This window comes from Capricornis sumatraensis, chromosome 2 (assembly GCF_032405125.1).
Source record: "Capricornis sumatraensis isolate serow.1 chromosome 2, serow.2, whole genome shotgun sequence".
NCBI classification, from domain to species: domain Eukaryota; kingdom Metazoa; phylum Chordata; class Mammalia; order Artiodactyla; family Bovidae; genus Capricornis; species Capricornis sumatraensis.
The window spans coordinates 213,991,231-214,015,236 of record NC_091070.1 but is presented as its reverse complement, the minus strand read 5'-3'; the positions used below and the strand labels follow the sequence as shown (position 1 = coordinate 214,015,236).

Sequence of the window (24,006 nt, the reverse complement as noted above, 5' to 3'; positions counted from 1 at the left end):
AGGTGAGTGATCATACCATCGTGGTTATCTGGGTGATTAAGATCTTTTTTTGTATAGTTCTTCTGTGTATTCTTGCCACCTTTTCTTAATATCTTCTGCTTCTGTTAGGTCCATACCGTTTCTGTCCTTTATTGAGCCCATCTTTGCATGAAATGTTCCCTTGGTATCTCTAATTTTCTTGAAGAGATCTTTAGTCTTTCCCATTCTATTCTTTTCCTCTATTTCTTTGCATTGATCACTGTGGAAGGCTTTCTTATCTCTCCTTGCTATTCTTTGAAACTCTGCATTCAAATGGATATATCTTTCCTTTTCTCCTTTTCCTTTAGCTTCTCTTCTTTTCTCAGTCCATGGAATTCCCCAGGCCAGAAAACTGGAGTGGGTAGCCTTTCCCTTCTCCCAGGGATCTTCCCAACCTTAGGATCAAACCCAGGTCTCCCACATTGCAGGTGGATTCTTTACCAGCTGAGCCACTAAAAAGCCCAATCTAGCTCTGTACACCCCCACATTTTTCTCCAGACACCAACTCCTGGTCAGAAGACTTTCGGTCAGCACAGCTCCATCTCGGAAAAGCTGGATCTATTATTCCTTTCTCTGATCATAGAGAGCCCAACTTCTCTGTCCAGTATTATTTCATTTCCACTTAATTTATTTGACCTCTCTGAAACTTGTTTCCTCTGGGTGTTAGGTTTCCCGTGATCACACTTCAATCCCTTCCAAGACAAACCACTAAGAATTATCAGGTCAGTAAATATATTTCACCAGTTCTCTCATCCTTCATTTGAACACCTCAATGTAAAATCCCTTATGGATGGATTCATAGCTCAAGTTCTGTGCTCCTACTAAGCTGAAGAAAGTTGCACAACAGTTACAACAGTACCTTTACAAGGGATAATTATGGTTGAATCACACCATTTCTTGTCAACCTGTTACTGAACATAATCTCTGCCGCTCATTCCTCTCAAAGTGAGAGGAAAGTGAAATTGGCTCGGTCATGTCCAACTGTTTGCACCCCAAGGACTGTCAGGACTGTAGCCTGTAGCCTGTCCCTGGACATCTCCAGGCCAGAATACTGAAGTGGGTGGCTGTTCCCTTCCCCAGAAGGTATTCCCAACCCAGGGATCAAACCCAGGTCTCCCACATTGCAGGCAGATTCTTTACCATCTGATCCACCAGGGAAGCCCCAGAATACTAGGGTGGGTAGCCTATCCCTTCTCCATCAGATCTTCCTGACCCAGGAATCAAACTGGAGTCTCCTGCATTGCAGGTGGATTCTTTACCAGCTGAATAGGGAAACCCTCTCAAAGACCATCACAAACTTTTACTACACTACTGGAGGCATTTTAACAATTTATGTCACCAAAGACTACTAGAAGGAATTTGAAGGTTAGACTCTTTAGAAAGAACAGTAGATAAGAAAGAAGCTGGAAGTAAGTTGTTTCCTAAAAATATATTTCACTTGGGAATTCCCTGGTTGTCCAGTGGTTAGGACTCCAAGCGTTTACTGCCAAGGGCTTGGTTAAATCTCTGGTGGGTGAACTAGGATCCCATAAGCTGTGAAGCATGGCATACAATTTTCTTTAATTTTTTCGTTGAAAATAATGTGTTCCACTTGGAACACTGATTGAACAAAAGCAGCAATACAGACCTGAGATAATGGTTTCCTGTTGCCACAGTTGAAACCCCCAATGAATACCATGTTGGGCATGATCGGCCGTGGGTAGTCCATCACAAAGTCTCCTCTGAACAGCCACACAGATGCAGAGCCAAAAATCTCCCCCAGCGACATGTCTCTCTGAAGCAGCTCAGAGGCCATACGTGCATAAGGAGTGAAAGAAAAATGGCAAAGGTACTTCAGGGCCAGAGGGTAGAGCATGTTCTTGACCCTCTGGAAGAATGTCATGTGGTCTGAATTCCTTGTTAACAACGTAGGAACATAAGAGAAAGGGTTTGGGCACGCTGTGCCCTCAGCATCTAAGTCACAGGGAAGGAAACGCAAGAAAAACACAGCAGGAATGGACAGGTACTTAGCCAGCACTGCCCCACATGGGTAAACAGGGTCCGTTAAAACCACATCGAAGGAACTGGCATTCAGGTCTCTAATCAGGTCCTTGTTATACAACAGTGCCTCACAAGACCTTTCAAAAGCCAAAGACAGATTTTTCGTAGCTGTCATAGTTTTCCAAAACAGTGTTAGAAAATGCACTCTTTCAAAAAACATATTAAAACTGCCCATCAGGAAGTAATTAAAATCATCCTGGGTGTATGGAATGGCATAGGTTTTCATGGTGAAAAAGTCTTCTGCCTTGATGTGAACATTGACCTCCGGAGACAGGACCACTGCCTGGTGACCTCTGGCATGGAGCTCCTGCACAGCCTCCCGCATGCTGAGCCAATGGCTGCCCTCCATTGGGACCACCAGCACCTTCCCAGCCTCGGCCCATTGCCCGACACACAGACAGAGCAGGACTCCAGCCAGCACCTGCCGCCGAAGCTGCAGTCCCAGGGCCATCTCTACATAAACCAGAAGAAACTGACTTTCTGATCAGGCTTTGCCTCCTATATTTGTTTTGTTTACCTTATGATCAAGTCACTTGAGCAAAATAGCATGTCATTGGAGGCGCTGAGCCCTCTGAACATTAATCATTACAAGATAAATCTATGCCCATGTTTCATCACCTCTGGTTTCACCCAAAGAAAGATCACTCCCCCTTATCTTGGAAAAACTCCTCTGACCTGCTCCTTCCTCTGGGGAGCATTCTAGTTCACTCTCTTGTTCTTCATCCAGACCCAAAGAAAGGCTGTGCCTGCGCATTCCCTTGATCACCTCCTATTTCTCTGCTAACCATGTTCTCTGGGGCTGGACTGAATGCTGAGGAGTCACCTCTGCCCCAGCCGCCACCCAGAACCTCTGCTGAATGTGACCTTATCTGAGAACTCTTTAAACTCGTTCTCCCTATTCATGGGTGAACTCAGAGCACCTCCAACATGACATTGCTATGACAGCTTTCTCTTAGTGGATAGGGGACGCTCGCTGTCCATTTTTTCCTGTTCAACACTGAGACACCTCTTGCAATGTTCAGGGAAAAGTCTATTGGGACAGCTGTCAAACATCCAAATATCTGGAGGGATCCTTGAGGAAGAGAGCTAAAGAGTTGGTTAATTTTATTTGCACTTCATAGAATTAGAATTGCTGTTATCTAAAGTGTCAGTGATTAGATTGGTTAGTTCCTGTGATTGTGGTTTCAGTCTGTCTGCCCGCTGATGCCCTCTCTCAGTGCCTACCATCTTATTGGGGTATCTCTTAACTTGGACATGGGGTGTCTCTTCATGGCTGCTCCAGCAAAGTCCAGCCGCTGCTCCTTACCTTGGAGGTGGGGGACATGGAGAATCTCCTCTCGAGATTATCTCCAATCTAATCACATGGACCACAGCCTTGTCTAACTCAATGAAAACTAAGCTATGCCGTGTAAGGCCACCCAAGAATTGATGCTTTTTTTTTTCCACAACACTACACTTTATTTATTTTTTTTTGTGTGTGGGTGGACACACCATCCCTTTATATCCCAAACATGAACCCCCCTCCAACCTCCCTCTCCACAACATCCCTCTGTGTCATCCCCGTGCACCAGCCCCAAGCATGCTGTATCCTGCATCAGACATAGACTGGTGAATCAATTCTTACATGATAGTATACATGTTTCAATGCCATTCTCCCAAATCATCCCACCCTCTCCCTCTCCCTCTGAGTCCAAAAGTCCACTATACACATCTGTGTCTTTTTGGCTGTCTTGCATACAGGGTCATCATTGCCATCTTTCTAAATTCCATATATATGTGCTAGTATACCGTATTGGTGTTTTTCTTTCTGGCTTACTTCACTCTGTATAATCGGCTCCAGTTTCATCCATCTCAACAGAACTGATTCAAAGGTATTCTTTTTAATGGCTGAGTAATACTCCATTGTGTATATGTACCACAGCTTTCTTATCCATTCATCTGCTGATGGACATCTAGGTTGTTTCCATGTCCTGGCTATTATAAACAGTGCTGCGATGAACATTGGGGTACATGTGTCTCTTTCAATTCTGGTTTCCTGAATTGATGCTTTTGAACTGTGGTGTTGGAGAAGACTCTTGAGAGTCCCTTGGACTGCAAGGAGATCCAACCAGTCAATCCTAAAGGAGATCAGTCCTGGGTATTCTTTGGTAGGACTGAAGGACTGATGTTGAAGCTGAAACTCCAATACTTTGGCCACCTGATGCGAAGAGCTGACTCACTGGAAAAAACCCTGATGCTGGGAAAGTTTGAAGGCAGGATGAGAAGGGGATGACAGAGAATGAGATGGTTGGATGGCATCACTGACTCAATGGACATGGGTTTGGGTGGACTCTGGGAGTTGGTGATGGACAGGGAGGCCTGGTGTGCTGCACTTCATGGGGTTGCAAAGATTTGGACACGACTGAGTGACTAAACTGAACTGAACTGAACTGAACATTCCAGGTTCCTATGCAATATTGCTCTTTACAGCATTGGACCTTGTTTCTATCTCCAGTCCCATCTACAACTGGGTGTTGTTTTTGCTTTGGCTTCATCTCTTCATTCTTTCTGGAGTTATTTCTCCACTGATCTCCAGTAGCATATTGGGTGCCTACTGACCTGTGGAGTTCATATTTCAGCGTCCTATCATTTTGCCTTTTCATACTGTTCATGGGGTTCTCAAGGCAAGAATACTGAAGTGGTTTGCATTCCCTTCTCCAGTGGATGATATTTTGTCAGAACTCTCCACCAAGACCTGGACTGGAGGAAGCACAAGCTGGAATCTAGGTTGCTGGGAGAAATATCAATAACCTCAGATATGCAGATGACACCACCCTTATAGCAGAAAGTGAAGAACTAAAGAGCCTGTTGATGAAAGTGAAAGACGAGAGTGAAAAAGTTGGCTTTAAAGCTCAACATTCAGAAAACTAAGATCATGGCATCTGGTCCCATCACTTCATGGCAAATGGATGGGGAAACAGTGGAAACAGTGAGAGACTTTATTTTGGGGGGCTCCAAAATCACTGCAGATGGTGACTGCAGCCATGAAATTAAAAGACACTTACTCCTAGGAAGGAAAATTATGACCAACCTAGACAGCATTTTAAAAAGCAGACACATTACTTTGTCAACCAAGGTCCATCTAGTCAAGGCTATGGTTTTTCCAGTTGTCACGTATTGATGTGAGAGTTGGACTATAAAGAAAGCTGAGCGCAGAAGAATTGATGCTTTTGAACTCTTGATGTTGGAGAAGACTCTTGAGAGTCTGCAAGGAGATCCAACCAGTCCAGCCTAAAGGAGATCAGTCCTGGGTGTTCATTGGAAGGACTGATGTTGAAGCTGAAACTCCAATACTTTGGCCACCTGATAAGAACTGACTCACTAAGAACTCAGTGACCCCTGTTAATTGTCTGGCTCTTAACTGCATGTCATAAAGGTTACGGGACAACTTTCTGGCTTCTCTCACTGTGATCAGCTGCCCCTTGTTTGGCACTCAACCTACATGGATACTATGAACCAAGTGAGGGTACACGGTGCACTTACGGGATTGGCAAGGGGTGTGGTGTTTTCTCTGCTACAGTTAGAAATATACATCTAGACTAGAATAAAATAACTGAAGATGCATACAGCCTCATGCATAGGGAGATTTAACACTCTGACATTCTTGATTTTGCCCCCAAATTAAGCTATAGATGTAATGGCAGATCGAGCAAAATGTCACCAGGATTTGTATTATGAACAAAAAAATATATATATTTTTAATTCGCCTAAAAGCATTTCTCTGGTAGCTCCAATGGTAAAGAATCTACCTGCAATGCAGAGACTCAGGTTCCTAGGGTCAGGAAGATCCCCTGGAGAAGGGAATGGCTACCCACTCCAGTATTCTTGCCTGGGAAATCCCATGGACAGAGAAGTCTGGTGGGCTACAGTCCTTTGAGTAGACACAACTTAGACACACTTAGCTCTAAACAACAAGAACAAAAAGCATTTCTGGTTTCTGATAGGAGTAGCTCCTATCATATCAATATTCCCATACATATTTGCCACACAACTTTTAAATAAATTTTTCAAATTAAAAGAGATAGACTTCACATATATGGTCAAGTTATTTTTGGCAAGGGTGCAAAGAATATTCAAAAGGGACAGTCCTTTCAGCAAATGGTGCCGGGAAAACTGAATGTCCAAATGTAGACAATGAATTTGGACTCTTACAAATGCCATATAAAAGTTCGGCTCAGTTTGGATGAAAGACATAAATGTAAGACCTAAACCTATAAACCTCTTGCACTTCACGAAGATTTCTTGAAAATTACACCAAAGCATAGTTAATGAAAAATTAACAAATTAGACTTCATGAAAAAATTTTAAGTGTGTGCATCAAAAGATATTATCAACAGAGTAAAAAGGCAAACCATAGAATGGAAGGAAATATTTATGTTTGATCCCTGGGTTGGGAAGATCCCTTGGAGAAGGGAAAAACTACCCACTCCAGTCTTCTGGCCTGGAGAATTCCATGGACTATATAGTCTATGGGGTCCCAAAGAGTCGGACACAAAATATATCTGATAAGGGATTAATATCCAGAACATACAGAGAATGCCTATAACTCAACAACAGAAGACCTGACTCAAAAATGGACAAAGGACTTAGACATTGGTCATATGTGCAAATGACCAATGAGCAATGAAAGATGCTCAATAGCATTAATCATTAGGGAAATGAAAATCAAAACTTCAACAAGATGTCGGGTCACACCCGTTAGGATAGCTATCATAAAAATAAAAGAAAGAAGAAAGATAACAAGCCTTGGAGAGGATGTGAAGAAATTGAACCCCTCAGGTACTGTTGCTGAAAATATAAAATGGTGTAGCCGCTGTGGAAAACAGGATGAAAGTTCCTCAAAAAATTGAAAAAAAAAAAAAAAAAAAAGCAGATGATCCAACCATTGCACTTGTGGGTATATACCCAAAAGAATGAAAGCAGAGTCTCAAAGACGTATTTGTACAGCCATGTTCATAGCAGCATTATTCACAATACCCAGAAGATGAAAGCAACCCATGTTCACTGGCAGATGAACAGATAAGCAAACTGTGGTCTGTCTATACTATGGATTATTATTCCATCTTAAAAAGAAAGGAAATTTGAACAACATATACACAACATGAATAAACCCAGAGGCCAGCCTGCTAAGTGAAATCCTAAGTATCGAAAAGAAGAATAGTGTATGATTCCACTAATATGAGGAACCTAGAGTACTCAAATTCATAGAAACAGAAAGTAAAATGGTGGTTCCCAAGAACTACAGAGTGAGGGAAATGGGGAGATATTTACGGGGTACAGAGTTTCAGTTGTTCATAATGAAGCATTCTGGAAATTGGCTGCACAGTAATGTGAGTATAAGTAACACTATTAAACTGTACACATACAATGGTCAAGATAGTATATCATGCTGGGGTATTGTGCCACAATTAAACATTTTGGACAGGCAAACTTTATGAATAAAACACAACAGTCGAAACTTTGTGTGCCAATCTAGTAGCCATATTTTTAAAGTAAAAACTATAAAAAATTCTAAACATAAATTGAAAAAAATTCAGTTAAATTAAGAAATATTTTAAGACATCATTTTCAGAATTAGGGATGTTGGGTTTTCTAACAAAAAATGAAAATATACATCTTTTGGTTTATCTCCGTAATGTTTACAAATGTTGATCATATGCTATTATTGTAGCCACTAGCTACACGTGACTATTGAGCACTTGAAATATGTAGAGTATAAATTGATATGTCTGTAAGTTAAACTATACACCAGATTCTGAAGACTTTGTATGAAATTTTAAAATGTGAAGTATCTCATTAATTAATTTACACTGAGAAAAGTGGCCAAGATATCAGACTGGGGAGACCTTGAGATCACTTCCTCCCTCAGGCACACCAATGTTACAATTTACAGAATAAGCATTGATGAGAAAGACCTGACGACTAGCTGAAGAATCTTTCACAACTAAATATGTAAAGATGGAATGACAACAAGATGTGTAAGAGAGGTGGAGACATGGTATAATCAAGACCCATACCCCTGGGCAAACAGTCCACAAATGTGGGATAATTACAACTGCAGACCTTCTTCCTAAGAAGTGAGGGATATGACCCCACATTGGGGTCCCAGCATGGGGGTCCAGAACCAGGAAGAGGAGCTTCCAGAATGTTGGGTTGGGAAGGTCAGCGGGGCTTCCTTTTAGGAGAGCCAGGAGCCATAGGGCATAGAGTCTCCACTCTCAAATGCATGTACGCTTAGTCACTTCAGTCATGTCCAACTCTCTGCAACCCCATGGACCACGGCCAGCCAGGCCCCTCCTTCCATGGGACTCTCCAGGCAAGAACACTGGAGTGGGTTGCCATTTCCTTCTCCAGTGATAAAATATGAAGTGAGTGAAGCGAGTGAAGTGAAGTCGCTCAGTTGTGTCCAACCCTTTGCAACCCCATGGACTGCAGGCTACCAGGCTCCTCCATCCATGGGACTCTCCAGGCAAGAGTACTGGAGTGGGTTGCCATTTCTTTCTCCGCCACTCTCAAAGGGTGCACACAAAATCTCACACGCTTTAGGATGTAGGGAAGAAGTAATCTGAAAAGAACCTGGGTCAGACCTACCTGCTGATATTGAAGAACCTTCCAGAAAGGCAAAAGACAAACAGAGATCATCTTGGGATATAAACATGAGCAGCGGCAATTCTGGAGAGCTTCATTCTTCCACAATGATACTGTGCCAGCAAGTGCTGTTTGGATCATCCCTCTACATTATTAACATTGGGACGCAGCCTCACCCATCAGTTAGTCAGCACTAGTACTAGGATACTCCAGGTCAAGTACCTAGTTGAGTGGAGACACAGAGTCATCCACTAGTAGGGCAGCTGCTTTAACCCTCTGAGAACAGCCCACCTGGGACCTGGCCCCACCCACCAGAAGGCCCAGGACCAGGCCCTGTGCACCATAGTGCCAAGGAGCTGGACTTACCTACCAGTGCACCAGCACGAGCCCAGGACACCTCTGGACCTCACCCCACCCTCCAGCAGACTGACACCGGCTCCAGGAAACTTGGGCTCTACAGACAGGGACTCCAGGACCCAGATCAACCTACCAGTGCACCACCATTAGATATATATGCAGACATATCTGGCCCCAACATAGGAGCACTTAAATACAAATAGCAAGTATTCGCAGACATAAAAAGACAAGGTGACAGTAAGCAGCAATATTGGGGTGATTTAAAATCTCATATGCATCAATGGATACAGCATTCAGACAGAAAACCAGTACGGAAACACTGGTCCTAAACAACACATTAGACCAGCTAGGCTTAATAGATATACACAAAACATTCCATCCAAAAGCAGCAAAATACACATTCTTTTCAAGTGTACATGGTATATCTGTCTTGATAAATCACACAAATCAAGTGTTACTAAACTTAAGAATACTGAAATCATATTAAACACATTTTCCAACCATGATGTTATGAGACTAAAACTGAACTACAAAAAAAAGCTGCAAAAACACATGGAGGCAAAACAATGTGTTACAGTCAATGGGTCATTGAAGAAATTAAACAAATACCTCAAGACAAATAAAAATGAAAATATGACAATCCAAAATCTATGGGAAACAGTAAAAGTAGTTCTAAAAGGAACATTTTTAGCCATACAAGCATAGCTCATGAAATAAGAAAAATCTGAAATAACCTAAAATTACACCCAAAGTAACTAAAAAGAATAATCAAAATCCAGAAGTAATATAAAGAAAAAAAGTCATAAAGCTTAAGCCAGAAATTTAAAAGATCAATGAAACAAAGAATTCTTTGAGAAAAATAAAATTGATAAACTTTCAGTCAGAGTCATCAAGAAGAAAGGAAGTCCAGGTAAATAAAAGCCAAAATGAAAAAGATGAAGTCCAAACAAACACACAAAACATATAAAGGATCATAAGAGATTACTGTGAACAGTTATATGCCAATAAAATGAACAATTAGAAGACATGGACAGATTCTTAGAAAAGGACTACATCCCAAGACTGAACCAGGAAGAAATAGAAAATATTAACAACAAATTACCAGTAATGAAATTGAATCAGCAATAGAAAGATCTCCCACAACTGAAGAATACAAAAGCTACAAGACCTAAAATCATGGAAGTTAATATAAATTAAGTACATGAGATGCAAGTCAGCAAAAAAAAAAAAAAACCCAGCTAACTCCGTGGATTAAGAAACAAATCCTGACCCCAAGAGTCCTATTTCAATTAAACCCAAATATCCAGAGTTAGCATGAGAACACTGTGAAACTGTGAGGAAAGCCATAGTTCGCATCATGGAAACTTGGGGTGGAGTGGTCAGGGCTGGGGCAGATTTGGTGATGTGGTCAAATCTTTCCACTCTGAGACTCAGTTCTCAGCATCACTGCTCCCACCTTCACTGCGTTCATAGGCTCAGTTTACCTCCTTCCAGCCCCCACCACTACCTTTTGATGACCTCAGTGTCCCACCTTGAAGACCTACATGACACCCAATCCAGCCCCGTACATCACCCCATTTTACTCCAGACACCAAGTCCTGGTCAGCACAGCTCCATCTCTGAGAAGCTGGGCTCAATTATTTCTTTCTCTGGTCACGGAGACCCCAACTTCTCTCTCCGGTATTATCTCACTTCCACTTACTCTACCTCTCTGAAATTTCAGATTCCTTATGGTGTTTAGGTTTCCTGCAACCACAGTCCTTTCCAAGACAAAACCACTATCAGTTCAACAAATGCCATCTGCTATTCTTTCCTCCTTCTATGGAACACCCTCAGGCAAACACTCCTGATGGATGGATTCTCAGCTCAACAAACATGCTCCTACTCAGCTGGAGAAAATCGGACAATGGTTACAACAGTGCCTTCACAAAAGGGCAATCACAGTTGAATAACAAACAGGATCGCTTATCAGTCCTATTGCAGACCCTCATCTCTGACTGTCACTCCTCTCAAAGACCATCACGACCTTTACTACACTACTGCAGGCACTTAAACGATCCACCACAACAGAGGCTGTTAGAAGGAGAATGCGAGGTAGGAACTTCTAGAAAGATCAATATATATTAAGCACCTGGAAGTAAGACATTTATGAAAAGTAGGTTTCACTTGGGAACTCCGAGCAGCATGCCCTCAAAATCTAAGTCACACAGAGGGAACACAATAAATAAATAAATACAGCAGAAATCAACGGGTACTTAGCCAGCCCCTGTGAGGAAGACAGCTAATCAACCAGCGCAGGAAGGACTGATACTGAAGCTGAAACTCCAATACTTTGGCCACCTGATGTGAAGAACTGATTCATTGAAAAAGACCCTGATGCTGGGAAAGATTGAGGGCAGGAGGAGATGGGGGTGACAGAGGATGAGATGGTTGGATGGCATCACTGACCTGATGGACAGGTGTTTGAGTAAGCTCCGGGAGTTGGTGATGGACAGGGAGGCCTGGCCTGCTGCAGTCTGTGGGGTCGCAAAGAGTCAGACATGGCTGAGCGAGTGAACTGAACTAACAGCTGAGCGCGTTGTCTAGCGCTGCTCATGCACCTCAGGAGGTACTTGCTTGGTCCCGGGCTACTTTGTGCAGTGTGCCTGACTGAGTTCCACCTAAAGAGCTATGGCATTACTACTACCTCACGGCTGTGTCCGTTGGGTCAGCCACGAGAGAAGAGAATATAGCGTGTCTGCTGCTACGGCTGCTGTGCCAGCCAGGAGAGAAGAAATGCGTCTGCAGTTTCCACGGCTCCTTGAGTCTTATTCCAGCCTCTTAGCTGGCGCCTTGCCTACCACGGGTTCAACAAACATTGCGCAAGTGGGATACAGCGGAACAGTTGTTGCTGTGAACTGGATCAGCAAGACAGCCCCACTGCGGTACGTAAGGTCCCTTAAAACTGAATCAAAGAGCCTGGCATTCGCGTGCCTGATCAGGTCCTTGGAATACAACAGTCCCTCAAAAGACCTTACAGAGAGGAAACAAACAGTCGTTACAGACACCATAGCTCCCAGAAACGGTGCTAGCAAACATCACCTTTCAAAAATGTGATGAATATGACCCCTCATGATAGAATCATATTCTTCCTGTGTGTCAGGAATCACATAGATTTTCCTGGTGAAAAAGCGCTCTGCCTGGGTGCGTATATCACCTGCAGAGGAACAGCCACTGCTCGGTGGCCTTGGGCCTGGAGCTCTTAAATGGCCTCCCTGCATGCTAAGCGAGTGGCTGCCCTGCATGGGGACCACCAGCATATTCTCAGACTCGGTCCATCACTTGATGCTCAGACAGAGCAGGAGTCCAGCCAGCACCTGCCACGGAAGCTGCAGTCCCAGGGCCACCTCCACACAAACCAGAACCTACTGAGTCTCTGGCCAAGCTATGCCACCCATATTTGTTTCCTTTATCTTATCATCAAGTCACTTAAGCAAAATGGCGTGGCATTGGAGGGCAGTTGCCATCTCTACATTAATCATTACAAGATAAGTCCATGCCTGGGTTTCATTACCTCCGATTTCACCCCGGGAAAGTCCCTTCCTCCCTTATCTTGGAAAATCTCCTCTGACTCTGCTGCTCCTGGTAGGAAACATTCTAGGTACTGAAATATTTGTCATCCAATTCCCAAAGCAAGGCTGCGTGGGCACATTCCCTTTGATCAACTTCTGCCTCTCTGCTAATCACGCTCTACAGGCCTGGACTGAACTCTCAGACGTCACCTCTGTCCCAGTCCCCACCCAGAAAAATTTTATATTGAGGAAACTGGCCAAGATGTTGGACTGGGAAGACCTTGGGTTCACTTGCTCTAACAGGCTCACCAATATTACAACTTACAGAGCAAATACTGATGTGAAACACCAAAGACTAGCTGAAAAGATCTTCCACAACTAACTATATAAAGAAAGAACCACAAGAAGATTTGTAGAGACTCTGGTTTGATTCCTGGGTTCGGAAGATCCACTGGAGAAGGGATAGGCTACCCACGCCAGTATTCTTGGGCTTCCCTGGTGGCTCAGCTGGTAAAGAATCCGCCTGCAATGCAGGAGACCTGGATTTGATCCCTGGGTTGGGAAGATCCCCTGAAGAAGGGAAAGGCTACCCACTCAGTATTCTGGGCTCGAGAATTCCATGGACTGTAGAGTCCATGGGGATGCAAAGAGTTGGACACAACCGAGAGATTTTCACTTTCACTTCATGGCAAATAGATGGGGAAACAGTGGCTGACTTTATTTTTCTGGGCTCCAAAATCACTGCAGATGGTGATTACAGCCATGGAATTAAAAGACGCTTACTCCTCGGAAGGAAAGTTATGACCAACCTAGACAGCATATTAAAAAGCAGAAACATTACTTTGTCAACAAAGGTCTATCTAGTCAAGGCTATGGTCTTTCCAGTAGCCATGTATGGTGGTAAGAGTTGGACTATAAAGAAAGCTGAGGGCCGAAGAATTGATGCTTTTGAACTGTGGTGTTGGAGAAGACTCTTGAGAGTCCCTTGGACTGCAAGGAGATCCAACCAATCCATCCTAAAGGAGATCAGTCCTGGGTATTCATTGGAAGGACTGATGTTGAAGCTGAAACTCTAATACTTTGGCCACCTGATGCAAAGAGCTGACTCATTGAAAAAGACCCTGATTCTGGGCAAGATTGAAGGCAGGAGGAGAAGGGGACGACAGAGGATGAGATGGCTGAATGGCATCACCGACTCAATGGACACAAGTTTGGGTAAACTCCAGGGGCTGGTGATGGACAGGGAGGCCTGGCGTGCTGCAGTCCCTGGTGTCACAGAGAGTCGGACACAACTAAGCAACTGAACTGAACTGAAGACATGGTATAATCAAGACCCACACCCCAGGGTGGATGATCCACAATTGGGAGTTAATTTTATTGCAGAGGTTCTCCCTCAGGAGTGAGGGATATGAGCCCACATTGGGCTTCCTAGCCTGGGGATCCTGAAATGGGAAGAAGGGCTTCCAGAATGTTGGGCTTGGAAGGCCAGTGGGGCTTAATTTCAGGAGAGCCAGGGGCTGTAGGATATAGAGACTCCACTCTCAAAGTGTGCACACAAAATCTCACATACTCTAGGGACAAGGGAAGAAGCAGCAGTCAGAAAGGAGCCTGGTCAGACCCACCTACTGAACTTAAACAGCCTCCCAGAGAGGCAGGAGACGGAGATCATTCTGAGGTATAAATACGGGCACCAACTGTTTTGGGGGAGCTCAGCTCTAACAGTGACACTGTGCTGGCTAGTGCCATTTTGAAATCATTAGTATTAGGACCCAGCCCTACCCATCACCCTGTCAACACCAGTACAAGGATGCCTCATGTAAAAGGGCTGGTTGAGTGGAGATGCAGACCTATCCACTAGTGACCAGCTACCTTAGAATCCCCTGAGCTCTCAGCCTCCTGGGACCTAGAATTGCCTACCAGTGCTCCTGAGCCTCACCTACCCTCCAGCAGTGCCAGGAGCCAGTGTGAGGAACTCCACCCATGGCAAAGGTCATGAGGAAGGAGGCTTCGGCATATGCAAAGGCGGGATCGAGCCTCAGGAAACCCCCTCTTCCCGAGCATCTACCCCCAAAACCAGAGTCTGCCTGCTTTACTGCTTTATGCTCTCACCTACACCTCCAACTTTACGGGGCGCCGTCCCCCACCACCTCTCTCGGAGAAGGAGTTAACCTACAGCTCCAGTTAATAAAAATTCCTGGGTGAGACAATGGTGTCTCAGGTCAAACCTCTCTGCTGGCAGACTAGCTTGTGTGACAGGATTATCCACACTCTGGCTACTATGTACTTGATTGTTTATAACCTCTCAACTATAAACAGCACAGAGAGTTTGGAGTATTTTGAAAGTCTTAGTTAGCATTGGGTTTTTTTAAAGATAAAAATCATGTTGGTGAAGGGTTTTTCATTTATTGGGCCAATGTTTGCTGCTAAATCTCCATATTCCCTGCCCTTATAATGAATATAACTAGCATATAGGAGAAATAAGTATTAACCTTTAAGATTAATCATGTTAAACCTTAGGCTAAGTAAATTCCTTTCTTAATTGTAACCCACAACACCCTCACCCTATAGGAATGCAACTTTATCTGGTACCTTCAGAGGGTGGTGCCTGGTTTAAGAAAAATCACCCCTGGAAAATAAGTTTCTGGTTGACTGACCATTATCAGAAAAGAAAGGATCATAAAATGTCAGCAGGCTTCATGGCCAGGAGATGATGTAAAACCCCTAAGACCTTTGTATACTTTTATATGAAGCACCTGATTTTGATAAAGATCAGGTCTGCTGACCCCACGTGACTCTGTATTCATCCCTATGTATAACAAAAAGTATATAAGTGAACCTGAAAAATAAAGACAACGGACCAGTTCCTGGAAAGACTGGTTTCCCCCATGTGGTCTTTTCTCGTTCTCCTTTTTTCTGGCTGAATCCCCATCTGGAGTGTGGAGGCTCGCCATGTCTACTTACTTGCCCTGGCTTCTAAGACCCACGCGAGAGGGAGCCCAAGGCGGGGCACCCTCCGCTATTCAAGTGGGCGCTGGTGGCCTATGTAGATGGTGCAAATTCCTTGTCTTGGGAGTTTTATTGGTGTTCCACGTAAACCAAGTTATTCAGCTTCTTTTTCTCCACTAGTATTTTCCTACTACACTATTTCTTTCTAATCTCCCTCCATATCTTTAATTAAGCAATTAATTCCTAGGACGCTGACTCCATCCCCGCTTCAAATTACCCTGGATCCACCGGGGCTGGACCCCGGCACAGCAGGATGACACAAGCTTTGGGATTGGTGTTGACAGGACGAAATAAAATTGTCACTTTTCACAGATTACACGATACTTACTACGCATAGAAAATCCTAAAATCACCACAAAAACTACTTGAACTCATCAGTGAATCAGCAATCTTAAGGCCTACAAAATTATTATACAGAAATCTGCTGCATTTCTATACACTGACAGTGAGCCATCAGGAAAAGAAATTATTAACAATATTACCATCCTATTTTCAATCATATCAAAAAGAATGTAACACCTAGGAATAAATCTAAGAAGGTTAAAGACCTATACTCCAGAAACTATAAGACACTGATGAAAGAAATTGAAGCTGACACAAACAAATAGAAAGATACACTGTGGATACATGGATTGAAAGAACTAACATTATTAAAATGACCATACTACCCAAGGCAAGCTACAGATTCAGCACAGTATCTATCAAAACACCAATGGCATTTTTCAAAGAACAAGAAAAAATAATTCTAAAATTTTTATGGAAGCACAAAAGACTGAGTAACCAAAATAATCTTGAGGAAAAAGAACAGAACCGGAGCAGCAACAGGGATGGGGCTTAGAGATTATCATACTAAGTGAAACAATCAGATAAAGACACATGTCACGTGGTATCACTTATACGTGGAATCTAAAAAATGATACAAACGAACTTATTGTTCAAGAGAAACAGACTCACTGACATAGAAAAGAAATTCTTCGTTACCAAAAGGGAGAGGGGAGAGTTAAATTAGGAGCTTGGGATTAACAGCTACACATCACTATACATACAAGAGACAAATAGCAAGTTCCTACATAAAGCAAAGGGACCTATATTCAATACCTTCTATTAATCTCTAATGAAAAAGAATATATATATGAACAACTTTGCTGTATGACAGAAAGTAACACAACCTTGTAAATTAATTACACTGCAGTTTTTTTAAAAAGAGTCAAAATGAAGGAATCATGCTTCCTGGTTTAAAACTATGCTACAAAACTACAGTGATCAAAGCAGTGAGGTACTGACACAGAAACAGACACATATATCAGTGGACCAGAACATAGAGCAGAAGTAACTTCAGATCTATATTGCAGCTGGTCTACAACAAAGGAGGTGATAATATACAATGGGAGAAAGACAGCCTCTTCAGTAAATGGTATTGGGAAAACTGGGCAGCCACACGCCAAAGAATCAACCTGGATTGCTCTCTCACACTATGAACAAAAATGAATTCAAAATAGATTAAATACCTAAAGCCATAAAACTTCGGGTAGAAGACCTAAGACAGTAACCTTTTTAACTTTTTTTAATATTATTATTAATAATATTACTATTACATTTTGGGGGGATATGATTCCTTAGACAAGAGAGAGAAAAGTAAAATAAACAAATGGGACTTTATCAAACTAAAATCTTTTGAACAGCAAAGAAAATTACAAACAAAAGGGAAAGGTGACTTTCGGAATGGAAGAAGACATTTGCAAATAATATATCTGATAATAGGTTAATATCCAAAAGACACAAAGAAATCATACAAGCCAATATAAACCAAAATAATAATAATAATAATAATAACATTAAAAATGGACTGAGACTGAAAGAGACATTTTTCCGGAGAAGACATACAAAAGGCCAATAGGCACGTGCAAAGATGCTCAACATCACTAATCACCAGAGAAATGCAAATCAAACAAGAAACTATCACCTCACACCTGTCAGAATGGCTATTATCAAAAAGACAGTAAATAACAAAGGTTGGCGAGGATGTAGAGAAAGGGGAACTCTAGAGCACTGTTGTGAACAATGTAAATTGTTGCAGTCACTATAGAAACAGTATGGAGTTTCTCAAAAAGTTAAAAATAAAACTGTCATATCATCCAGCAACTCTACTCCTGGGTATTTATTCAAAACAGTACCCCAAAAAAACATTAATTAGAAAACATATATACACCCCTATGTTCATTGCAGCCTTGTTTACTACAGTTGAGAATATTGGCTACTGAGTATTGCTCAGCCATAAGAAAGAAAGGAATCCTGTCATTTGTGACAACATGAATGGACCCAGAGGGTATCAGGCTTACTGAAATAAGTCAGGGAAAGACAAATACTGCATGATTTCACTTATATACGAAAAATAAAAGGCAAAGCAAATGAACAGAAACAGACTCATAGAGAACAAACAGGTAGTTGACAAAAAGCAGGAGAGTGAGGGAAGGAGAGAAAAGGCTGAGGGGGATTAAAATACAAACTTTCAGCTGCAAAATAAATGTCACAGGTATGAAGGGAGTGTGAGAAATACAGTCAATAGTTATGTAATACATTTCTATGATGAATATCACAGCTGGATTTATTGTGGTGATTATTTTGAAGTGGATCAAAGTACTGAAACACTAAGTTGCATAACAGGAGGAAACACAGTGCTGCAGGCCAACCATGCTACAAAAGCAAGCAAGCAAGCTCATAGAAAGAGAAACCAGATTTGTGGCTACAGCAGCAGGAGACGCAGGGAGGGGGATTGCGTGCAGACAGTCTCAGGGTACAAACGTGGAGCTATACGAGAAATAAACATTAGGGATGTAATTAACAACATTCAGTATCAGTTCAGTCGCTCAGTCGTATCCGACTCTTTGTGACCCCATGAACCGCAGCACGCCAGGCCTCCCTATCCATCACCAACTCCCGGAGTCTACCCAAGCCCATGTCCATTGAGTCGGTGATGCCATCCAACCATTTCATCCTCTGTCGTCCCCTTCTCCTCCTGCCTTCAATCTTTCCCAGAATCAGGGTCTTTTCCAATGAGTCAGCTGTTCTCATCAGGTGGCCAAAGTATTAGAGTTTCAGCTTCAACATCAGTCCTTCCAATGAACACCCAGGGCTCATCTCCTTTAGGATGGACTGGTTGGATCTCCTTGGAGTCCAAGAGACTCTCAAGAGTCTTCTCCAACACCACAGTTCAAAAGCATCAATTCTTCGGCACTCAGCTTTCTTTATAGTCCAACTCTCCCATCCATATGTAACTACTGGAAAAACCATAGCCTTGACTAGATGGACCTTTGTTGACAAAGTAATGTCTCTGCTTTTTAATATGCTCTCTAGGTTGGTCATAACTTTCCTTCCAAGGAGTAAGCGTCTTTTAATTTCATGACTGCAATCACCATCTGCAGTGATTTTGGAGCCCCCCAAAATAAAGTAAGCCACTGTTTCCCCTGTTTCCCCATCTGTTTGCCATGAAGTGATGGGAGGATGCCATGATCTTAGTTTTCTGAATGTTGAGCACAGGAGTGGTGGCTGCAATGGCGCAGGAGCGGCTGCAAGGAGCTACCCCGCATCCAAATCAGGGGCAGCAGCTGTGCTTTGCTGGAGCAGCCATGAAGAGATACCCCAAGTCCAAGGTAAGAGAAACTCAAGTAAGACTGTAGGCGCTGAGAGACGGCATCAGAGGGCAGACAGACTGAAACCACAATCACAGACAACTAGCCAATCGGATCACGTGGACCACAGCCTTGTCTGACTCAATGAAACTAAGCCATGCCATATGGGGCCACCCAAGACGGACAGGTCACGGTGGAGAGGTCTGACAGAATGTGGTCCACTGGAGAAGGGAATGGAAAACCACTTCAGAATTCTTGCCTTGAGAACCCCATGAACAGTAAGTAAAGGCAAAAAGATAGGACACTGAAAGATGAACCCCCCAGGTTGGTAGGTGCCCAATATGTTACTGGAGATCAGTGGAGAAATAACTCCAGAAAGCATTAACAACATTAACTCCTTTAATTTTGTGTCTATGTGAGCTAATGGGTGATCACTAAATTTGTTTTAGTAAATGTCTCATGATCTACGTAAGTCAAATCATTCTGCTGTCCACCATAAGCTTCTACAGAAAAGTGACAAGCGAAACTGTGAGTTGTTCAGTCATGTCTGACTCTTTGCAACCCCATGGACTGTAGCCTACCAGGGTTCGTTGTGCATGGAATTCACCAGGCAAGAATACTGGAGTGGGTAGCCATTTCCTTCTCCAAGGCATTTTCCCGACCCACGGAGGGAACTCGGGTCTCCTGCACGGCAGGAGGAGTCTTTACCATCTGAACCTCCAGGGAAGCCTGTCAACTATATCTCAATAAAACTGAAAGAAACGAAAACAAATGAGTATCTGAAAATTTTTTATATTGAGTATATGTTTAAAGGTTAGTATTTTTATATATTTGAGTCAGAAAATATATAATTAAAATTAATTTTAACCCTCTTTTTGCTTTTTTTTAATATATCTACTAAAAAGCTTTCAGTTACATGTGGGACTTGCATTAGATTTCTATTGGACTATTCTGTACTAGACTATAAAGGAACCTATTAACATTTTTTTAAAGTAGTAACTCCACAGAAACATTCTCTGATTATAATTCAAAATAATTGCAAAAGATAACAAAAAGATGGCTGCAACAAATGTTAACAATATGGGAGTTAGGAAACAATCTCATTTTTAAAAAACTCACTGACTTAAAAAAGAAATCAAAAACATGCATTTAGGTTAAAAAAAAGAAAATGAAAGCCATTTATACCAAAATCTAAGGAATGGGGAGAATGTTTTATCTATGACCTTCAGTTCTTCATTATTAAGAAAACATAAAGGAACTTAATGCTTACATAAGAAATTAGAAAAACAGCTATAAAGTAAAACAAAGGAAACAAGATGATATCATCAACAAAAACAATAAGCTGCAATTAATGTAATAGAAAACAAAAATAGTAAAAAGAATGAGCAAATCCAAAAGTGCTTTCTTGGAGGGGACCCATAAAATATTTCAACCCATCATAAAACTAATGAAGGAGAAGAACAAAAATATTACAAATTTTATTTTTCCTATTGTGAAAAAATTTCCATAAACATTTAAAGGAGTCACATCTAAGGATAAAACATACCAAATAAATAAGACTGATGAAATCTCAAAGTAAAATCAATTTAGTTGGAACAAAAATGGTAAGAGTGTGCTTATCATGTATAACATTTGAGAATTTCAGGGTAAGTAATCTTTCATTTGGCAGAAACATACCTAAATGCCTCCAAATGACACAACTTTTCCTGCTGAGCATATTTTAAATAATGATAATAGACAATATTTGAGTGCTCACGGTGACAATATTAAGGTCAGAATGGTTAACTCTGGGCTTCCCTTTTGTGGCTCAGCTGGTAAAGAATCCACCTGCAATGCAGGAGACAATCCCTGGGTTGGGAAGATCCCCTGGAGAAGGGAACAGCTACCCACTCACCAGTACTCTGGCCTGGAGAATCCCATGGACTGTACAGTCCATGAGGTTAGAAAGAGTCGGACATGACTGAGCGACTTTCCCTTTCTTCATGGTTAACTCACCCAGTCAAGGTCATGCAGCTAGGAAAATGGGAGTGAAGATTTGAACCAATGCAGTTAATTCTAGAAAATACACTCACATAGAAAAACTAAAAAGAACACCACCTCCTCACATTCACTGTTTACAAATCTCACAGATATATACATGTTTCATCATTGGACAAATGCATTGCCTGAAGAGGAAATAAAGTAGAATAAAACTTTGCAGTGTGAGCAATAAAGAAAAATGAAGTTAGAGTTGTGCAAAAATAAATACATTAATGAAAAGAGATGTACAAATCAGAATACAAAATCTATAAGAGGCCTAAAGTCAGGGAAGTTAATATAAATTCAGTACATGTGACAAAAGAAGGCAAAAAAGATGGTTGACTCAGTGGATAAGAAAACAAATCCCGCCCACAAGAGTCCTATTTCACTTAAGGTCACATATTCAGGATTAACATATACAGACTTTGAAACCATTAGGAGTGCAATAGTTCCCACCATGGAAACTTGGGGTGTGGTGACCTGGGGGAGCTTTGTGAGTGTGGTCAGCCCTCATAACAAAAGCTTCCTCTTTGAGACTCAGTTCTTAGCATCACTGTCCAGACTTTCACTATGTTCATAGGCTCAGTTTTAGCTCCTCCCCGGCCCCTACAACTAGCCTTTAATGACCTCCATGTCCCACCTTGATGACCTTTCTTTGGGGAATCCAACTCTGTATGGCCCTACATTTTACTCCAGACCACAACTCCCGGCCAGAAGACATCTGATCAGCACAGCTCCATCTCTGAAGAAGTGTTCTCACTTATTTCTCTCTCTAATCACAGAAAACCCAACTTCACTCCCTGGCATTGTCTCACGTACAATTAATTTATTCCACTTCTCTAAAACTTCTGATTTTGGGGGGTTTAGGTCTGTGACCACACATCAATCCCCTCCAGGATAAAACTACTCTGTATTATCAGGGCAACAAATGCAATCTGCCAGATCTTCCTTCCTCCTATTGAACACCCTCAACCAAAAACCCCTGATGGATGAATTCAGGGCTCACGTTCTCTGTTCTCCCTCAGCAAAAGAAAACTGAACAACCTTTACAACAGTTGCTTTTCAAAAGGACAGTCACAGTTGAATCACACATGGCTTGTCAATCCTATTACAGACCCTCAGCCTTACCTTTCACTCCTCTCAAAGGTCATCACAAACCTTTACTACACTACTGGTACACTTTAACAAATTTAGCTCACCAAAGACTGCTGGGAGGAGGAGAGGTGGAGATCTTTAGATAGATCAGTATATAAAGAAGCACATCGAATAAAGCTTTTTAAAAAAACATGTGCTCCCCTGGGAGCACTGATTGAACCACAGCAGCAGTACACACCTGAGATAATGGTTTCCTGTTGGCACAGTTGATGCCCCCGATGAACACCATGTTGGGCATGATCGGCCGCGGGTAGTCCATCACAAAGTCTCCTCTGAACAGCCACATGGATCCAGAGGAAAGAATCTCCCCCAATGACACCTCTCTCTGAAGAAGCTCGGAGGCCATACGTGCATAAGGAGTGAAAGCAACCTGGCAAATGTGCTTCAGGCCCAGAAGGTAGAACATGTTCTTGACCCTTTGGAAGAATGTCATGCGGTCTGAATTAACTGTTAACAACCGAGGAACATATGAGAAAGGGTTCGGGCATGCTGTGCCCTCAGCATCTAAGTCACAGGGAATAAAACGTAAAAAAAACACAGCAGGAATGGACAGGTACTTAGCCAGCACTGCCCCACAGGGGTTAAAAGGATCTGTTAAAACCACATCAAAGGAACTGGCATTCAGGTCTCTGATCAAGTCCTTGTTATGCAATAGTGCTTCACAAGATCTTGCAAAGAGCAAAGACACATTTTTCAAAGTTGCCATAGCTTCCCAAAACATTGTAAGAAAATGTACTCTTTGGAAAAACACATGAATATGAGTCCTCATGATGGAATCAAACTCATCCTGTGTGTAGGGAACAGCGTAGACTTTCACGGTAAAAAAGTCCTCTGCCTTGATGTGCAGGTTCACCTCCGGAGCAACAACCACTGCTTGGTGACCCCTGGCATAGAGCTCCAGCACGGCCTCCCGCATGCTGAGCCAGTGGCTGCCCTCCATGGGGACCACCAGCACCTTCCCAGCCTCAGCCCATCGCCCGACGCACAGACAGAGCAGGAGTCCAGCCAGCACCTGCCACCAAAGCTGCAGTCCCAGGGCCATCTCCATACAAACCAGAAGCAACTGACTTTCTGCTGGGCCTGGGCGGCCTATATTTGTTTCCTTGCCTTGTCATCGAGTCACTTGCGAACACTGGCATGTCATTGGAGGGCAATGTGCCCTGTTTAATCCTTATAGAATAAGTCCGTGCCTGTGTTTCATCATTCATGCATTCACCCAAGGAAGACCACTCCCCTTTCCTGGGAAAAAGTAAGACTTACTGCTCTGTTTGGGGACCATTCTAGTTCACTCTCTTGTTCATCCAAGACTCAAAGCAAGACTGTGCCTGTCCATTCCCTTGGGCTCCACCTACCTCTCTGCTAACCGTGTTCTCTGGGGCTGGACTGAACTCTGAGGAGTCACCTCTGCCCCAGTCCCCACCCAGAACTGCTGCTGCATGTGACCTTCTCTGGGAACTCTTCAAACTCTTCTCCCCCATCATGGGTAAACACGGAGTACATCCAGGGAAACATACAACATCACAAAAACAGCCTTCTCTCAGCAGGGAGGGGATGGTGGCTCCCTGGTTTGGTCCTGTTCCACACTGGACACCTCATGCACTGCT

At 42.7% G+C, this 24,006-nt stretch overlaps 2 protein-coding genes across 3 annotated transcripts in view; both read right to left on the bottom strand.

Annotated features, from left to right (window-relative positions):
- The window catches only part of LOC138073027 (UDP-glucuronosyltransferase 1A1-like), a 141,487-nt gene that overhangs the window by 65,651 nt on the left and 51,830 nt on the right, over positions 1 to 24,006 (bottom strand). Inside the window, exon 1 of one of the 2 annotated variants that reach the window (XM_068964428.1) lies at positions 1,646 to 2,509. The exons of the other annotated variant lie outside the window; for it this stretch is intronic. Coding sequence (XP_068820529.1) covers positions 1,646 to 2,509 — 864 coding nt within the window. Of the gene's footprint in view, positions 1 to 1,645; positions 2,510 to 24,006 lie in introns of those variants that run through there. 2 annotated transcript variants of the gene reach the window in all.
- LOC138073678 (UDP-glucuronosyltransferase 1A3-like) lies at positions 11,850 to 23,444 on the bottom strand. Its single transcript, XM_068965527.1, has 3 exons — positions 22,581 to 23,444; positions 21,224 to 21,309; positions 11,850 to 12,054 (listed from the first exon to the last, which is right to left on the bottom strand). Exons 1-3 carry the CDS (start codon positions 23,442 to 23,444, stop codon positions 11,850 to 11,852), a joined length of 1,155 nt encoding a protein of 384 aa, XP_068821628.1.